The following is a 14,447-nucleotide window of genomic DNA, read 5'->3' on the forward strand; positions in this document are numbered from 1 at the left end:
TGGAATAAATATTCAACATTCATGATGTTTCACGAGACAATTGAAGAGAATGCTAGCCTATTTATTTTGCACAAAAACCAAACAACGTTTACACAGATTTGATACATATGCCTACAATCAGATACGAGATAATCGATACATATCCAAGAACGTATAATATTTTGTGTAAGAATCGAATTAAGTACCAGGTCAACATACTTCTCGAGCACATCTATCAGAACTTACTTACGATCCCCAGTTAGGAATGTTTGCTGTGGCTTCATTAACCATTTTCACCAGTGTCACCTGCAAATGCATTAATGGAAAATGTTCTCTCAGTCATCACTAAAAGTTTAAGACTGTGTTTGAAAATTTTTAAATTCATTAAGAACTACTCAATCATAATACACTTCCTGTACCAAGTTAACCATGGTAGCTGTATAGGACAAAAGTTAGGACACGTACCACGCTTTCGGGGACGCCAGGTGGTGGCAAGGGAAGGTTTCTTGGGGGAACGACGCTATCATAGGACCTTTTGTCAAATCTCCATTCTCCAATCTTCCCATAAGTCAGTTCTCCCTGTATTCCAGAGGCATAACGAGACAGACAGAAGGTAAGCCATGCTATCTAAATCAATTTGAGAGACTGGTATGACATAATCAACATTGTTTTGTTACCTTCATAGTGTAGTCACATCCGTAAGTATAATGGATTATGAACTTCTTGCCGACTTCGGTATCCCATGGTGGCTGTAAAGAAACAACGTCCCAAAAGTTAACTAACAGAGAAAATCAGGATATCCATCACCTAGGAGAGTGAAAGGCCAATGTCCCTCATTTCCTACATTCACGTGTTTCCTATATGGAATTAGGTAAGATATCACATGGTTTGGCAAAAAGATATCACATGGATACAAATGTTATGCTGTATACAAAAAGATAATCTGACAGAAAAGAAACAGAAAGGGCTTTTCTCTTAGAACCTGAATCATGAAGTCCTTATACAGAATGTTATCAACACCATGTAGAGCGGAAGCAACTGCATAAGCATACCTGCAATCACGATGTAAGAAGAAGACGAATGGAAATGAAAAGGAAAGAAGTCAAGGAAAACCATGGAAGTGATGAAGATAAATTGAACCTCCAAGGAGAAAAGCTTACATTTCAAGAACCCATCCAAAAGCCTTGTCAGTTTCAGGATCCTTCTTCATAGCCAAGGAAACATTCATCCAAGTGGGAGCTATTTTGTTGAGAGAATCCTAGCAAAATTTAATCGAAAGAGTCAGAGAATGAAGATAGGTGAGAAGAATCCTAATGTCATCACTTAGAAGCATGGTGTTGCATACCTTTCCAACAATAACAGGCGAATTCCCTATCGGATCGATGTTCGTAATTGGACCCATGTCCTCAGGGAAGAATTTCCGTAGTTGCTTCTCATACTTCTTGGGTTCAATGTAAAAGAAAGGAAATGCAGCCCCAAGCCCATCCTTAGATAAATTTGGTATAGGTTTGACAATAATATGATCCGGCTCTGACATGAGTATGTAACTATAAAACATCATTTTAGACAAAATCAGGCTAAACTCAAGGTAAAACATAATTGATCCATCAGTCAATTAGAACAGAAAAATCAAGTTCCTCCTACTCTTCCTTGATGTCCGCACTTTGAAGCCATTGCACAAACGCCCACGGTCTATTGAGGACTATGTAGCCCTGTTACAGTTTCAAACCACAGATGAGCAGCTAATAGATGGTAATTTCAGCTCTAGGAAACAAATCCAAGATAGAAAATTCTGAATTCAATTAGAATTGTTGCCCATTTGACATTATTTCACTAGCCGAGGTGTTTACAATCAAACAATTTCAACACTAGCTTGGGATTTCCTAAGGGGAATTTTATCAAACAGGTGGAGTGCACAAACAAAATCATAGATAGCATATCACAGAATCACAGAATCACAGAAAAACCCATCCCCTAAGATCGTCAAAGCATACAGAACACCATATAAATTAGTACCTGATCCATCCCCGCCGGTAGAGGCTGAGCAACAAACGTGGGAATTTCATCCATATACTTGTCGGGCTTCCCCGAGTGCAAGATCCTGGTGAAACCACCCATCTCAGAATTAGGTTCATCCTTAAACTTCTTGAACCAATAGTACATGATCCGACACTGCCAAGTGTTGTAAACCGAATCCGAGGAAGTGACAGCCGTATGGAACAGTCGCTTGGAGGAAGACGACTTCAATCTATCCGCCGGCATCTTAATCACAGGGTCGACAGTAATGGAAGACGAAAATCTCGATGGACCAGGAAGCTCTTGCTTAAGAGGGGCATTAGCAGAGATGATGATGTTGTAGGTAATTAGGGCTACGGAGAAGGTTACAAGAACCAAGAAGAACAAATTCCCGCAACCCATTTCGCGATTCGAATCTCAACTCAAATGAATTTGCCCATATCAATTCCCTTCAAAGCAGAGACGGAAGAATTATATGTTCCCGAGAAGTCGTCGCTGCAGAAATTGGCTGACAGATAAATTTCATCTTGGAATTATACAATTAATAAGACGCAGATTTGGATCTTGGAGCGGGCGGCGGCTGGGATTGTTACAAACTCCACATAATAAACAATCAGCCATACAGCCCAGTTCAGATCTTCGAGCCATTGCAACCATCTTCTGCTCCATTCTACTTCAAAACTGTTTTTTTTCTAAATTATATAAACAATATATATAACTAATTCACGCACTAATTTTAATAAATAAATAAATAAAAAGTGAAATAAAATATTCATAAACTTAACTTATTAAATCATATTTTTAATTTAGCTTTAATTTGATCAAATTAAAAATTTTGAGTAAAAATTGAAACAATTGAATATTTGGATGTTTTATTTAAATACAATATTTTAAATGATTATGTTTATAAATGTAACGACCTAGGTCCACCGCTAGTAGATATTGTCCTCTTTAGGTTTTTTCTTTTTTTTTTGGCTTCCCCTCAAGGCTTTAAAACGCGTCTCCTAGGGGAACGTTTCCATACACCTTATAAATGGTGGTTTGTTCTCCTCCCCAACCAATGTGGGACATCACAATTCACTCCCCTTCGGGACCCAGCGTCCTTGCTGGCACTCTTTTCTTCCTCCAATTGATGTGGGACTGCCCCCAAATCCACCTCCTTTGGAGCCAGCGTCCTTACTGACACACCGCCACATTGTCTACCCCCCTTCGAAGAACAGCGAGAAAGCTAGCACATCGTTCGGAACCTGGCTCTGATACCATTAGTAAAGACCCAGGTCCACCGCTAGCGAATATTGTCCTCTTTAGGCTTTTCCTTCTGGGCTTCCCCTCAAGGCTGTCTCGTAGTGGGAGACCCTTATAAATGGTGGTTTATTCTCCTTCTCAACCAACTTGCGACATCACAATAAAAAATATATTTAAATTAAAAAATATATATAATATATATGAAGATCCGTGTCTTCTTCCTTTTTAAATAAAATAAAGTTTATTTTTTAAGAGAATAATGACGAATAGCTAAAGAAAATTAATCAAAATGAAACGGGTACCATTAGANGGTCCACCGCTAGTAGATATTGTCCTCTTTAGGTTTTTTCTTTTTTTTTTGGCTTCCCCTCAAGGCTTTAAAACGCGTCTCCTAGGGGAACGTTTCCATACACCTTATAAATGGTGGTTTGTTCTCCTCCCCAACCAATGTGGGACATCACAATTCACTCCCCTTCGGGACCCAGCGTCCTTGCTGGCACTCTTTTCTTCCTCCAATTGATGTGGGACTGCCCCCAAATCCACCTCCTTTGGAGCCAGCGTCCTTACTGACACACCGCCACATTGTCTACCCCCCTTCGAAGAACAGCGAGAAAGCTAGCACATCGTTCGGAACCTGGCTCTGATACCATTAGTAAAGACCCAGGTCCACCGCTAGCGAATATTGTCCTCTTTAGGCTTTTCCTTCTGGGCTTCCCCTCAAGGCTGTCTCGTAGTGGGAGACCCTTATAAATGGTGGTTTATTCTCCTTCTCAACCAACTTGCGACATCACAATAAAAAATATATTTAAATTAAAATATATATATAATATATATGAAGATCCGTGTCTTCTTCCTTTTTAAATAAAATAAAGTTTATTTTTTAAGAGAATAATGACGAATAGCTAAAGAAAATTAATCAAAATGAAACGGGTACCATTAGATTTTTTTTTTATAAATATTATATTTTAAATTTCAGAGTTTTAAAATTAAACAGACTAAAAATTTAAATATTATTATTATTATTATTTTGTTTGGTNGTTTTTTTTTTTAAATATTATATTTTAAATTTTAGAGTTTTAAAATTAAAAGGACTAAAAATTTAAATATTATTATTATTATTATTTTGTTTGGTTAATTCGGAATTGGGCGTGTTTGGATATAGAAATAGTGTGTGCTTACTTAGCTTAGTTGTAAATTGTAATCGANTCCCCTTCGGGACCCAGCGTCCTTGCTGGCACTCTTTTCTTCCTCCAATTGATGTGGGACTGCCCCCAAATCCACCTCCTTTGGAGCCAGCGTCCTTACTGACACACCGCCACATTGTCTACCCCCCTTCGAAGAACAGCGAGAAAGCTAGCACATCGTCCGGAACCTGGCTCTGATACCATTAGTAAAGACCCAGGTCCACCGCTAGCGAATATTGTCCTCTTTAGGCTTTTCCTTCTGGGCTTCCCCTCAAGGCTGTCTCGTAGTGGGAGACCCTTATAAATGGTGGTTTATTCTCCTTCTCAACCAACTTGCGACATCACAATAAAAAATATATTTAAATTAAAATATATATATAATATATATGAAGATCCGTGTCTTCTTCCTTTTTAAATAAAATAAAGTTTATTTTTTAAGAGAATAATGACGAATAGCTAAAGAAAATTAATCAAAATGAAACGGGTACCATTAGATTTTTTTTTTATAAATATTATATTTTAAATTTCAGAGTTTTAAAATTAAACAGACTAAAAATTTAAATATTATTATTATTATTATTTTGTTTGGTTAATTCGGAATTGGGCGTGTTTGGATATAGAAATAGTGTGTGCTTACTTAGCTTAGTTGTAAATTGTAATCGNTGCCCCCAAATCCACCTCCTTTGGAGCCAGCGTCCTTACTGACACACCGCCACATTGTCTACCCCCCTTCGAAGAACAGCGAGAAAGCTAGCACATCGTTCGGAACCTGGCTCTGATACCATTAGTAAAGACCCAGGTCCACCGCTAGCGAATATTGTCCTCTTTAGGCTTTTCCTTCTGGGCTTCCCCTCAAGGCTGTCTCGTAGTGGGAGACCCTTATAAATGGTGGTTTATTCTCCTTCTCAACCAACTTGCGACATCACAATAAAAAATATATTTAAATTAAAATATATATATAATATATATGAAGATCCGTGTCTTCTTCCTTTTTAAATAAAATAAAGTTTATTTTTTAAGAGAATAATGACGAATAGCTAAAGAAAATTAATCAAAATGAAACGGGTACCATTAGATTTTTTTTTTATAAATATTATATTTTAAATTTCAGAGTTTTAAAATTAAACAGACTAAAAATTTAAATATTATTATTATTATTATTTTGTTTGGTTAATTCGGAATTGGGCGTGTTTGGATATAGAAATAGTGTGTGCTTACTTAGCTTAGTTGTAAATTGTAATCGACAATTCTAACCTTTAACTTTTCAAAATCCTTTATTCCGTGTTTGGTCATAGCATAGAGTATGCCCGCTTGGCTTACTTCCACCTCTCTAATATTCCAACGTTTTATNCAAATTCCTTTATTCCGTGTTTGGTCATAGCATAGAGTACGTCCGCTTGGCTTACTTCCACCTCTCTAATATTCCAACGTTTTATTCATAATTACGAAATTAAACTGTTTTATACCGAATTAAACTTTTTTATAATATTTTTCTCGTTACGTAAATTATATAATGAANATTCATTATTACGAAATTAAACTGTTTTATACCGAATTAAACTTTTTTATAATATTTTTCTCGTTACGTAAATTATATAATGAATTATTAAATTATACAAATCATAAAAATTACTTTTGAAAACCTCATTTAATTTTTTGTTATTTAAAATTAAGTCACAAAAAAAAAAAGGAAATTTATGGTTTTATAGGTATATTATAAATATTGGAAATAGGAAAAAAAATTATGAAATATTAATTATAGCAAAATTAAATTTAAAGGAAGCAATTATAATACCTGACATCTGCGGCGTACGAAGCATAATTGATCAACGGCCGTAAATATCTGACACCGTGGACCACTCAATGGTTTCGATTCGTAGAGAACGCGCACTGTTCTTCACGGGTGCGTGCGTGTCAACATCTGATTGGACGTTTAATTGAGATATGATTCAAAGATTTTAAGAGATTTTAATTTATCTAGGATTTCATAATATTGGAATGGTGGAAATCAATAATAAAGCACTTACAAGTTTTGGAGCCTCTCGTCTCGGATTCCGATTGGGCAGAGGAACAGATTATAATTGCTTTCATGGCGGCTGAAACAACCTAAATTCCATCGAGGTTTTCCTTCTTTGATTATGGCGTCTTCTTCTTCTTCTTCCGCCATTGATGAAACCTTTCGGTTGGAGGAGAGAGGATCTAATCGGATCGAGGAGGAATCGGATCTGGAAGTCGGAGTTTCGTATTCGTCCTGTGGAGGTTTCTTCGGATTCGGATCGAGGTTGTCTCGGAGCAGTAGTGTTCGATGCCGATATGTATCGCTGCAAACGCAGCAGAACGACGAGGAAGTGAATCAGAGTTGGATGATGAAGAAGGTGAAGAGGTTCGAGGAGATTGTAAAAGCTATGGCTAGGTCGAAGTGGAGAAGCTTCATTAACGGAATAGTTAACAAGAGACGCAGTGTGAGGTTTCAGTATGATCCGAGGAGTTATGCGCTGAACTTTGACCACGGGATCGGAGAAGATGGCGGCGGAGGTGGCCGCCATGGTTACAGTCCGCCGTCTGAACCGCCGATGGGATTGGGGATTCGGATGAATAGAAGCGAGATATGATGTGATCATGCAAATAGTGTTCGATAACTTCCATCGGTTCTTCCCAATTCATATTTTATACATTACTTTTATTTATTTATTTATATATATATATATTATAATAGTGACGATTATACATGATTTGATTCACATTAACATATTAGTGACAATACAATTATTATATTAATCAATAATTTTGAACAAAAAAAATACGGTTGCATTTTCCTTCATTCACATCGGTTAACACGGTTAGAGATTCAAATCATTATCAGCTTCATTTGTTGACTCAAAATAACCAAAGTACATTTAACAATAATTGACTTACATTTTTTTTCAGCGGACTTGCGATTGTGCGGCACTCACTTTTCAATGACAAGTGAGCTAAGCCAATTCGTTCTTGCGTCGCCTACGGCCAAGCGACGTATGCTCGAGCCTCTGGCCTCAGTTTTAAGAGAAGGTTTTAGAAAGTAAGGACAGAGAGAGATTTTCGAAAGAGATTTTTGAAAGAGACATCATATAAGCATATAACCTTGGGTAGGGGTACGACTAAGTTCAAAATTACCATTAAGTTATCTTCTGCCTGGTACGGCTCTTCTAGGAATGACGGGCGAGTGGATGAGACCTTCGAGTCGCGTCTCAACCATTTGGTTGGAGCCATGGTCTACACAACAATGCTTCATATCATCCCTACTCGGCCGTGACACTCCTAGATGCTTATGATCAATAGAACAAGAAGAGGAAGGAAGGTTCTTTTTAGAGAATAGCATCACTTTTTCGGTACCTACTTTTCTGTCAGGACCAGATACTCGTCCTCGAGATAGATCTAATGATCCGTTTGACCTATCGAGAGATTTAATTCAATTTGCACCCAAAAGAAAAAAAAATTGAAAAAAACTCTATTTGACCATATTGACTACAACTTCGAAACAATGTGGAAACCAAGGGGCGCTACTATGAGTGTAAAGGAAGCATACAAAGCTTATTACACTATACATCTATTCCTCACCAAGAAAATTGTTCAGCATCTCACTAAAAGCAAAGTTCTACAAATCTGCATATTCAAATTCTAATGTTGGGTGTAGTTTCATTCATCCATCCATCCATCCATCTCCTTCACCATTTACATTTCTTTCAGCATACAAGTTATATGGCACAGATTCACTTCAATTCCCAGTTTCATTCTCTGCACTAGGTAACGAACTGTATTTCAGTAATGCTTCGAATTTGTTTGGGTTATACCTTATGCATACAACAAGAAATCGTGGGATCGGGTTCTTTCTCGAGCTATTCATGGTCGTCGCCTGGTGTGTCACCTGCATTACTTCTTTTGAAATTGTGTTAGAACAAGGCACACAAGTTCTGGACTAGCATTTGGGTCAGTAGCTATATACCTTTTGCGTTTGGTCTTCATGGTTGTTGTGGTTGAAGGATTGGCGTGCCAATTCCTCTTCCTTTGGTTGATAAACCAGTTATTTATCTGCTTCAGTTGCAGACCGGTTTCCTGAACCAACTTTGCTTTATCTTCCTCCTAAAAAACAGAAGATCAATACAAGGTGTAGCAGTGAGTTATTGGAGAAAGTAAAGCTTCACAACTGCTAACAATTTGCTTGTTTAGTGGCTAGATGATGAATATGCGCTTCTTTTGAGACGCAATGAATGTTGTGTCGTGGATTGTTGAGAGGGAGTCCCACATTGGCTAACTAAGGGGATGATCATGGGTTTATAAGAAATACATCTCTATTGGTATGAGGCCTTTTCGGAAACCAAAAATAAAGTCACGATAGCTTATACTCCAAAGTGGGCAAAATCATACCATTGTTGAGATCCGTGATTCCTAACAAATAGATAGGGAGTTTGTCAGGGTACTTGGTTATAAAAGAGGGAGTGAGAAAGGAGAAAGTTGGTTTATGTGAGATCCCACATCGGTTGGGTTCAATGAGTTTGGTTTATGTGAGATCCCACGTCGGTTGGGGAGGAGAATGAAACATTCTGATTCAGTGGGTTTGGTTTATGTGAGGTCCCACATCGGTTGGAGGGGAGAACGAAACATTCTTTATAAAGGTGTGGAAGTCCATAAGGGAAAGCTCAAATAAGACAATATCAACTAACGAACTTGAGTTGTTGATAATATCTACTAGCGGTGAGGTTGGGTTGGTTACCGTTTGGGACTTGTGTACAAGAGAACGGAGGTTCCAAGTACGTTGAATACTTGGTTATCTCGTAGTTCCGTTACTTTGTACATTGCAATACATTTCTGATTCTATTAAATTAACAGCAGAAGCTCATAATTGACCTTGCATATTAGAAACGAAGAAAATTCAGATACTCACAGTAGGGTATGGCCATTTTGAATGTGATTGCCACCAAGCTTTTAAGACGGACGTAGTGCCACCAGGAAGTTTACCTGCTCTCCTCTTTCGTAAAATTTCCTCCCTGATGTCTACAATTTTCTCCTTGTAACCCTGTTCAAACCAGGGTTAGTATTCAAATAATATTTATTAAACCTTCATTTATACAGAGAGAGTGTAACGGCTCAGATCCACCGCTAGCAGATATTGTTCTTTTTGGGCTTTCCCGACTTTCCCTTTCGGGCTTCCCATCAAGGCTTTAAAATGCGTCTGCTAGGGGAAGGTTTCCATCCCTTTTAAAGGGTGATTTGTTCTCCTCCCCAACCAATGTGGGACATCACAATCCACCCCCTTTGGGGCCCAGTGTCCTTATTGGCACACCGCCTCGTGTCTACCCCCTTCGGGGAATAGCGAGAAGGCTGGCACATCGTCCGGTGTCTGGCTCTGATACCATTTGTAACGGCCCAGATCCACCGCTAGCAGATATTGTCCTCTTTAGACTTTTCCGACTTTCCCTTTCGGATTTTCCCTCAAGGCTTTAAAACGCATCTGGTAGAGGAAGGTTTCCACACCCTTATAAAAGGTGATTTGTTCTCCTTCCCAACCAACTTGGGACATCATAGAGAGAGAGATAGATAGAGGTCTCACATTCTTTAATTCATGCTTCAATTCGTGCCTCACCCTCTCCATCAAGGATTTCTCACTCTCTGTTGGGATAAGGGGACCAAATCCCGTAGCATCATGACCCTCCAAACATCCATCAAACATAATAGCATCGCTATCTATCTGGTCTTCCTCATCATCAGACATGGTAGCACCCGTACCTTCACCAGGTGAAACACCTGGACGAGGCAAATGCAGAAATAATTATAGCTTTTATGGCCAGCATTAATTATATACCATCCAAATAAAAAAGTCATCCGGTGTACACAGAAAAACTGAACAACATGCTATCATGTCCTTGGTTGGGACAAAATGTAGGACCATAGAGGCACACTAGATCAAAATCACAGAGAAATTGAGATGTTAACATAAACAACCAGCTACCAATTTAATCCCCTTGTTTGAGTCGTACCCATCTTTCTTCTAATAAACTGAAACATAGTTGCACCTTTAGATATCATAATTTTCAGCTTCTATTATCTCAACGAGTGGCCCAATGTGGGTATTAAATTTAGGGGACCTCAGGCTTAAAAGTCTAGTAAATAGCCATTTATGATGAACGTCAGAGAAAATAAAGAGTACACAGTTTTAAGACTCCAAATGCTTAACAAAAGCAATTGACTTCCTTCCATCCCATCAGTTGGTGGAAGACCCGTTAGAAATCAGGACTCTCCACAATGATATGATATTGCCCACTTTGAGCATAAGCTCTCGTGGCTTTGCTTTGAACTTCCACAAAAGGCCTCGTTCAAATGGAGATAGTATTCCTCACTTATAAACCCATGATCTTCCACTAAAATAATAATCAATGTGGGACTCACTTTCAATAATCCTCAACAAGATCCAGCAGGAAGAAGGCTATCCTGTATTTCTAATGCAAATTTATCGTGCCATATGCGGCAGTGAAGTCTTTCAATTCGCATAATCTAAAGAACTTCTGTCTAACTGGTTAAGAAGTAGACTTTAGGTATACTTGTAAGGCATTTAGGGGTAACAAGGGGCAAGCATTATCCTAAAGAAACATCAAACATGAGAAGAATGAAACTTTTACTCAGTAGGGAAAGCAAATTCTAGATGTTCAAAACATTTCCACTCTCAATTGTTTGAAAATCACCTGTCAAGCTCTGCAAAGATTGCTCAATTTCCCAGCAGGCATACACTGCTTCCATTGCATGGAAGCGGACATGCTGCTGAAGTTGTTCTTTAAACGAACAAAGTAATAGAACATAATGCGTCTGCAGCATAGGGAGATGGAAAAACAATGAGAATTCAATTAGCGTCATCAAGCTGTCAGTTCTAAAGATCTGCAATGTACCAGAAGCAACAGATAACTTCATGCAGCACTTCAGAATTTACTGAAATATCGACAGTGTCATACTAGACATACCGTGCAAGAACAAATTATCTAATTAAAGAACCTCGAGAAACCAAACAAGTCCTAGTTTGACGTTTGAAAAGGAATCCAGACGAAAAACACGAAAAGAATTTCCCTGCAATAGTCGACTGCTTCAAGAAATTGGATATAAACATCATAGAACAGTATAAAAGGAAGAGCCAGACATTGATAATTCAAAGTTCTTAAGTTTACTAGAATATGATGATGACACAACAATGTAAGACATGGATTATGTCCTTCGAAATTGGGAGACTGGAATGAAGCATACGATTCAGAAATCAGTTTAATCAATGCCCTGCTGAGAAAAAAAAGCATGAACACATAGTATCTAGCAACTTCCCAACATTCAATTCAATAATGAATTGACAATCACTCGCTTTCTTAGCCCTAGTTCTTAAATCGAAAAGGGTTTGCTGATTCGCCCAATTTCAGAGCACAAAATCACCAGAAGATATCGACTAATTAAACTGGAAAAGCAAAAACCACACACAGATGGTAGCCCTACCACGATTCAATTAAGCGAAAAAGCAAACGAGCGGGGGAGTCGCTGTTATTCAGAGCCCTGTTTCCATGGAAGACGATGGTTCTAGACATTCTAAACTCCCCCCAAGAAGAATGTCGAAAACGTACGATCAACTTCCAAAGTGAAAATTAAAGAAATGGAGATACTTACAAAGTGCAGACAGGGATATAATTTTATAATCTTTCTCCAACAGTATTAAACAATCCATCAAAAAAGAAGAAGCGTACCATGAACTGATCGATCTCTTTTCCATTTCCGACTACGGGTTGAGAACCGTGCCCCAGCGACGAGTACTTCGCCGCCACATTCTGAGACTCAGCAAGCTGAGAATCTATCCTCGGCAACTGATCCACCGGTGTTGCGATCCGGAGACAGGCAACGTGAGCAGAGAGCAGCTGCTCGTAAAGTGGATGCGCCAGAATTTCAGCCTTAGCCCGCGCATTCTGCCAATTCACTGCCGCCTCTTCACAATGAGCACCTTCATTACCATCGCTCTCAATCGCCACATCGTCACTGTTGTTCACACCCTCCCCTCCCCCGCCGCAGCTATTGTTCTTCAAATCATCCGATTCGCGCGACAAAGTGGTGGTGGCGCCAATCATAGCATCGGCAGCATCGGCAACTTCATCAATAACATCACTATGATTGCGATGGAGGATCGGACGGGAGAGCCATTGACCGGTCGGATGAGACACAGCAGAATTAGAACCCGTCGTGTGAAGATTAAGGAAGTCGGTGATGTCCTTATCCGCAGCGCTCGTCATGGAATCACCAGAATACTGAGAATGAGGTGTTTGATTCCGAAGTAGCGCACTATTCAACCAATTCGGAGTGCTCTGAAGCAGATGCTCAGACTTAGAACCATCGCCAGCCGGAGAGTGATCAGTAAGCTGATCAGATAAAATAGAGCGCAGAGTGCTATCAAGCGGCCGTTCCGACTGCTCCTCCGGAGGCTGGTTCCCGTAATGGAGAGGAAGTCCCCGAGAGAGTTGGTCCCGGAAAGCCATAAAAGCCTTCACCAGTAAAGAAGCAGATTCAGTCACTTGGAACTAGTCAAAGATTACACAGCCATATAGGAAGCTGGTGATATAGACAGATCAACCGGTACAGAATCGAGTGTACAGTTCAAACGTGTCTTTGAGAACACAAAAAGGAGAGGCAGGGGAAGCCTCGGGAAGATGTTGAATTTTACAGATTAGGAAGGAATGAAAGCAATGGATACAGAGGGCGGTTTTCAGGCGATGAAACAGCTCGGAAAACTGCCAATTCTAAAGGCGGAGACTGGTAGGAATCCTCTTAGAAAATGACACGATCTTTAATTTTTGTAAATAATCAATGAACTAAAATATCTCCTACCTATTTTATATATATATATTATCTTGTTGAATATAATTAATTAATTATTGAAATATTGTTAAATATAGCTCAAACAAACGGCAGCAAATATTGTCTCGTGCTCCTTATGTTTTAAAACATGTCACACGTTGTAAGCAATGTTTTGTTTCTGTCTCCAACTGATTTTGGATCTCACAATCCATGGATAACGTCCTTGTTGGCATATCATCCAGTGTCTGGTTTTGATTCTATTTCTCAATTTGTGTGTGTCATCCTTGCACCGGGGCCATGCTAATCTTCTTTGTATCGTTCCAATTTTATTGGATGTGCCCAATTGTGAGATTCCACATTGGTTGAGGAGGGGAACGAAAAATTTCTTATAAGGGTGTGGAAACCTGTTTTAGTAGATGTATTTTAAAACCCAGAAAGAAAAATCTAAAAAGAACAATACCTGTCATGAGTGGACTTGGACTGTTATAAATTTTATCAAATTCAAACACCGAGTGGTGTACCAGTGAGAACCTTGGGTCCCCTGTCAAATCTAGCCACTGGGTGGTGTAGCAATGAGAACACCGGGTCTCCAATAAATCCAAACACCGAGTGATGTACTAGTGAGAACGTTGGGTCCCCTATCAAATCTAGCCACTGGGTGGTGTAGCAATGAGAACACTGGGTCTCCAATAAATCCAAACACCGAGTGATGTACTAGTGAGAACGTTGAGTCCCCTATCAAATCTAGCCACTGGGTGGTGATCTCCAATAAATCCAAACACCGAGTGATGTACTAGTGAGAACGTTGAGTCCCCTATCAAATCTAGCCACTGGGTAGTGTAGCAATGAGAACACTGAGTCTCCAAAGGGTAGATATCAAAAACAGCACTAATGCACCGAATCTCATCACAAACTTCGCAATTAAATGGATATAGACTCCAGACTGTTACAATTATTTTGCGAAAAAACTTTATATTATACAATTAAATGCGACGATGTCTACTATTTATGGGCTAAGTGCATAATAATAATATGAATAATTTTAATTGATGTGACATAATATGATGCCATTATTTTGAATACATATTACAAAGTCCGAGATGAAATGAATGAAATTTCATAATGATAGGGATATGACTTCCATAAGTTCTATAAAGGGACTTCTGCCATCTTTTG

At 38.9% G+C, this 14,447-nt stretch overlaps 3 protein-coding genes and 1 pseudogene across 5 annotated transcripts; 1 reads left to right on the top strand and 3 right to left on the bottom strand.

Moving 5' to 3' along the window:
• Positions 1 to 40: 40 nt before the first annotated feature.
• Positions 41 to 2,668, bottom strand: LOC111798528 (hydroxyproline O-arabinosyltransferase 1-like). Its single transcript, XM_023681744.1, has 8 exons — positions 1,996 to 2,668; positions 1,624 to 1,691; positions 1,325 to 1,526; positions 1,140 to 1,237; positions 962 to 1,031; positions 657 to 728; positions 445 to 558; positions 41 to 285 (listed from the first exon to the last, which is right to left on the bottom strand). Exons 1-8 carry the CDS (start codon positions 2,395 to 2,397, stop codon positions 226 to 228), a joined length of 1,086 nt encoding a protein of 361 aa, XP_023537512.1. The 5' UTR covers positions 2,398 to 2,668; the 3' UTR covers positions 41 to 225.
• A 3,764-nt stretch (positions 2,669 to 6,432) lies between these two features.
• Positions 6,433 to 7,115, top strand: LOC111798530. Its single transcript, XM_023681746.1, has one exon. The coding sequence runs from the start codon at positions 6,563 to 6,565 to the stop codon at positions 7,034 to 7,036; it is 474 nt and encodes a 157-aa protein (XP_023537514.1). The 5' UTR covers positions 6,433 to 6,562; the 3' UTR covers positions 7,037 to 7,115.
• Positions 7,116 to 7,899: 784 nt separating this feature from the next.
• Positions 7,900 to 13,269, bottom strand: LOC111798667 (homeobox protein knotted-1-like 3). 3 transcript variants are annotated; one of them, XM_023681956.1, is made up of 6 exons: positions 12,173 to 13,269; positions 11,141 to 11,261; positions 10,012 to 10,205; positions 9,346 to 9,477; positions 8,407 to 8,543; positions 7,900 to 8,336 (listed from the first exon to the last, which is right to left on the bottom strand). In XM_023681956.1, the coding sequence occupies exons 1-6, from the start codon at positions 12,950 to 12,952 to the stop codon at positions 8,300 to 8,302; spliced, it is 1,401 nt and encodes a 466-aa protein (XP_023537724.1). In that variant the 5' UTR covers positions 12,953 to 13,269; the 3' UTR covers positions 7,900 to 8,299. The 3 variants fall into 3 exon arrangements, with proteins under 3 accessions (XP_023537724.1, XP_023537723.1, XP_023537725.1); XM_023681955.1 differs by having other exon boundaries at positions 7,900 to 8,339; XM_023681957.1 differs by having other exon boundaries at positions 8,173 to 8,328.
• A 248-nt stretch (positions 13,270 to 13,517) lies between these two features.
• On the bottom strand, positions 13,518 to 13,628 carry LOC111799335 (annotated as a pseudogene).
• Positions 13,629 to 14,447: the final 819 nt, after the last annotated feature.

Source organism: Cucurbita pepo, chromosome LG07 (assembly GCF_002806865.2).
Source record: "Cucurbita pepo subsp. pepo cultivar mu-cu-16 chromosome LG07, ASM280686v2, whole genome shotgun sequence".
In the NCBI taxonomy this organism is placed as follows: Eukaryota; Viridiplantae; Streptophyta; class Magnoliopsida; order Cucurbitales; family Cucurbitaceae; genus Cucurbita; species Cucurbita pepo.

Bases quoted from the DNA above. Each gene is read 5' to 3' on its own strand.
- LOC111798528 (XM_023681744.1), bottom strand. From the start codon at position 2,397: ATGGGTTGCGGGAATTTGTTCTTCTTGGTTCTTGTAACCTTCTCCGTA. The intron at 1,238-1,324 runs GTATGCAACACC...AAATTTTGCTAG, and splicing joins CGCCTGTTATTGTTGGAAAG to GATTCTCTCAACAAAATAGC. The intron at 286-444 runs GTACGTGTCCTA...ATGCATTTGCAG, and splicing joins CTGGCGTCCCCGAAAGCGTG to GTGACACTGGTGAAAATGGT.
- LOC111798667 (XM_023681955.1), bottom strand. From the start codon at position 12,952: ATGGCTTTCCGGGACCAACTCTCTCGGGGACTTCCTCTCCATTACGGG. The intron at 9,478-10,011 runs GTGAGACCTCTA...TGGTTTGAACAG, and splicing joins TGAAGCATGAATTAAAGAAT to GGTTACAAGGAGAAAATTGT. The intron at 8,340-8,406 runs GTATATAGCTAC...CAATTTCAAAAG, and splicing joins ATGAAGACCAAACGCAAAAG to AAGTAATGCAGGTGACACAC.
- LOC111798530 (XM_023681746.1), top strand. From the start codon at position 6,563: ATGGCGTCTTCTTCTTCTTCTTCCGCCATTGATGAAACCTTTCGGTTG.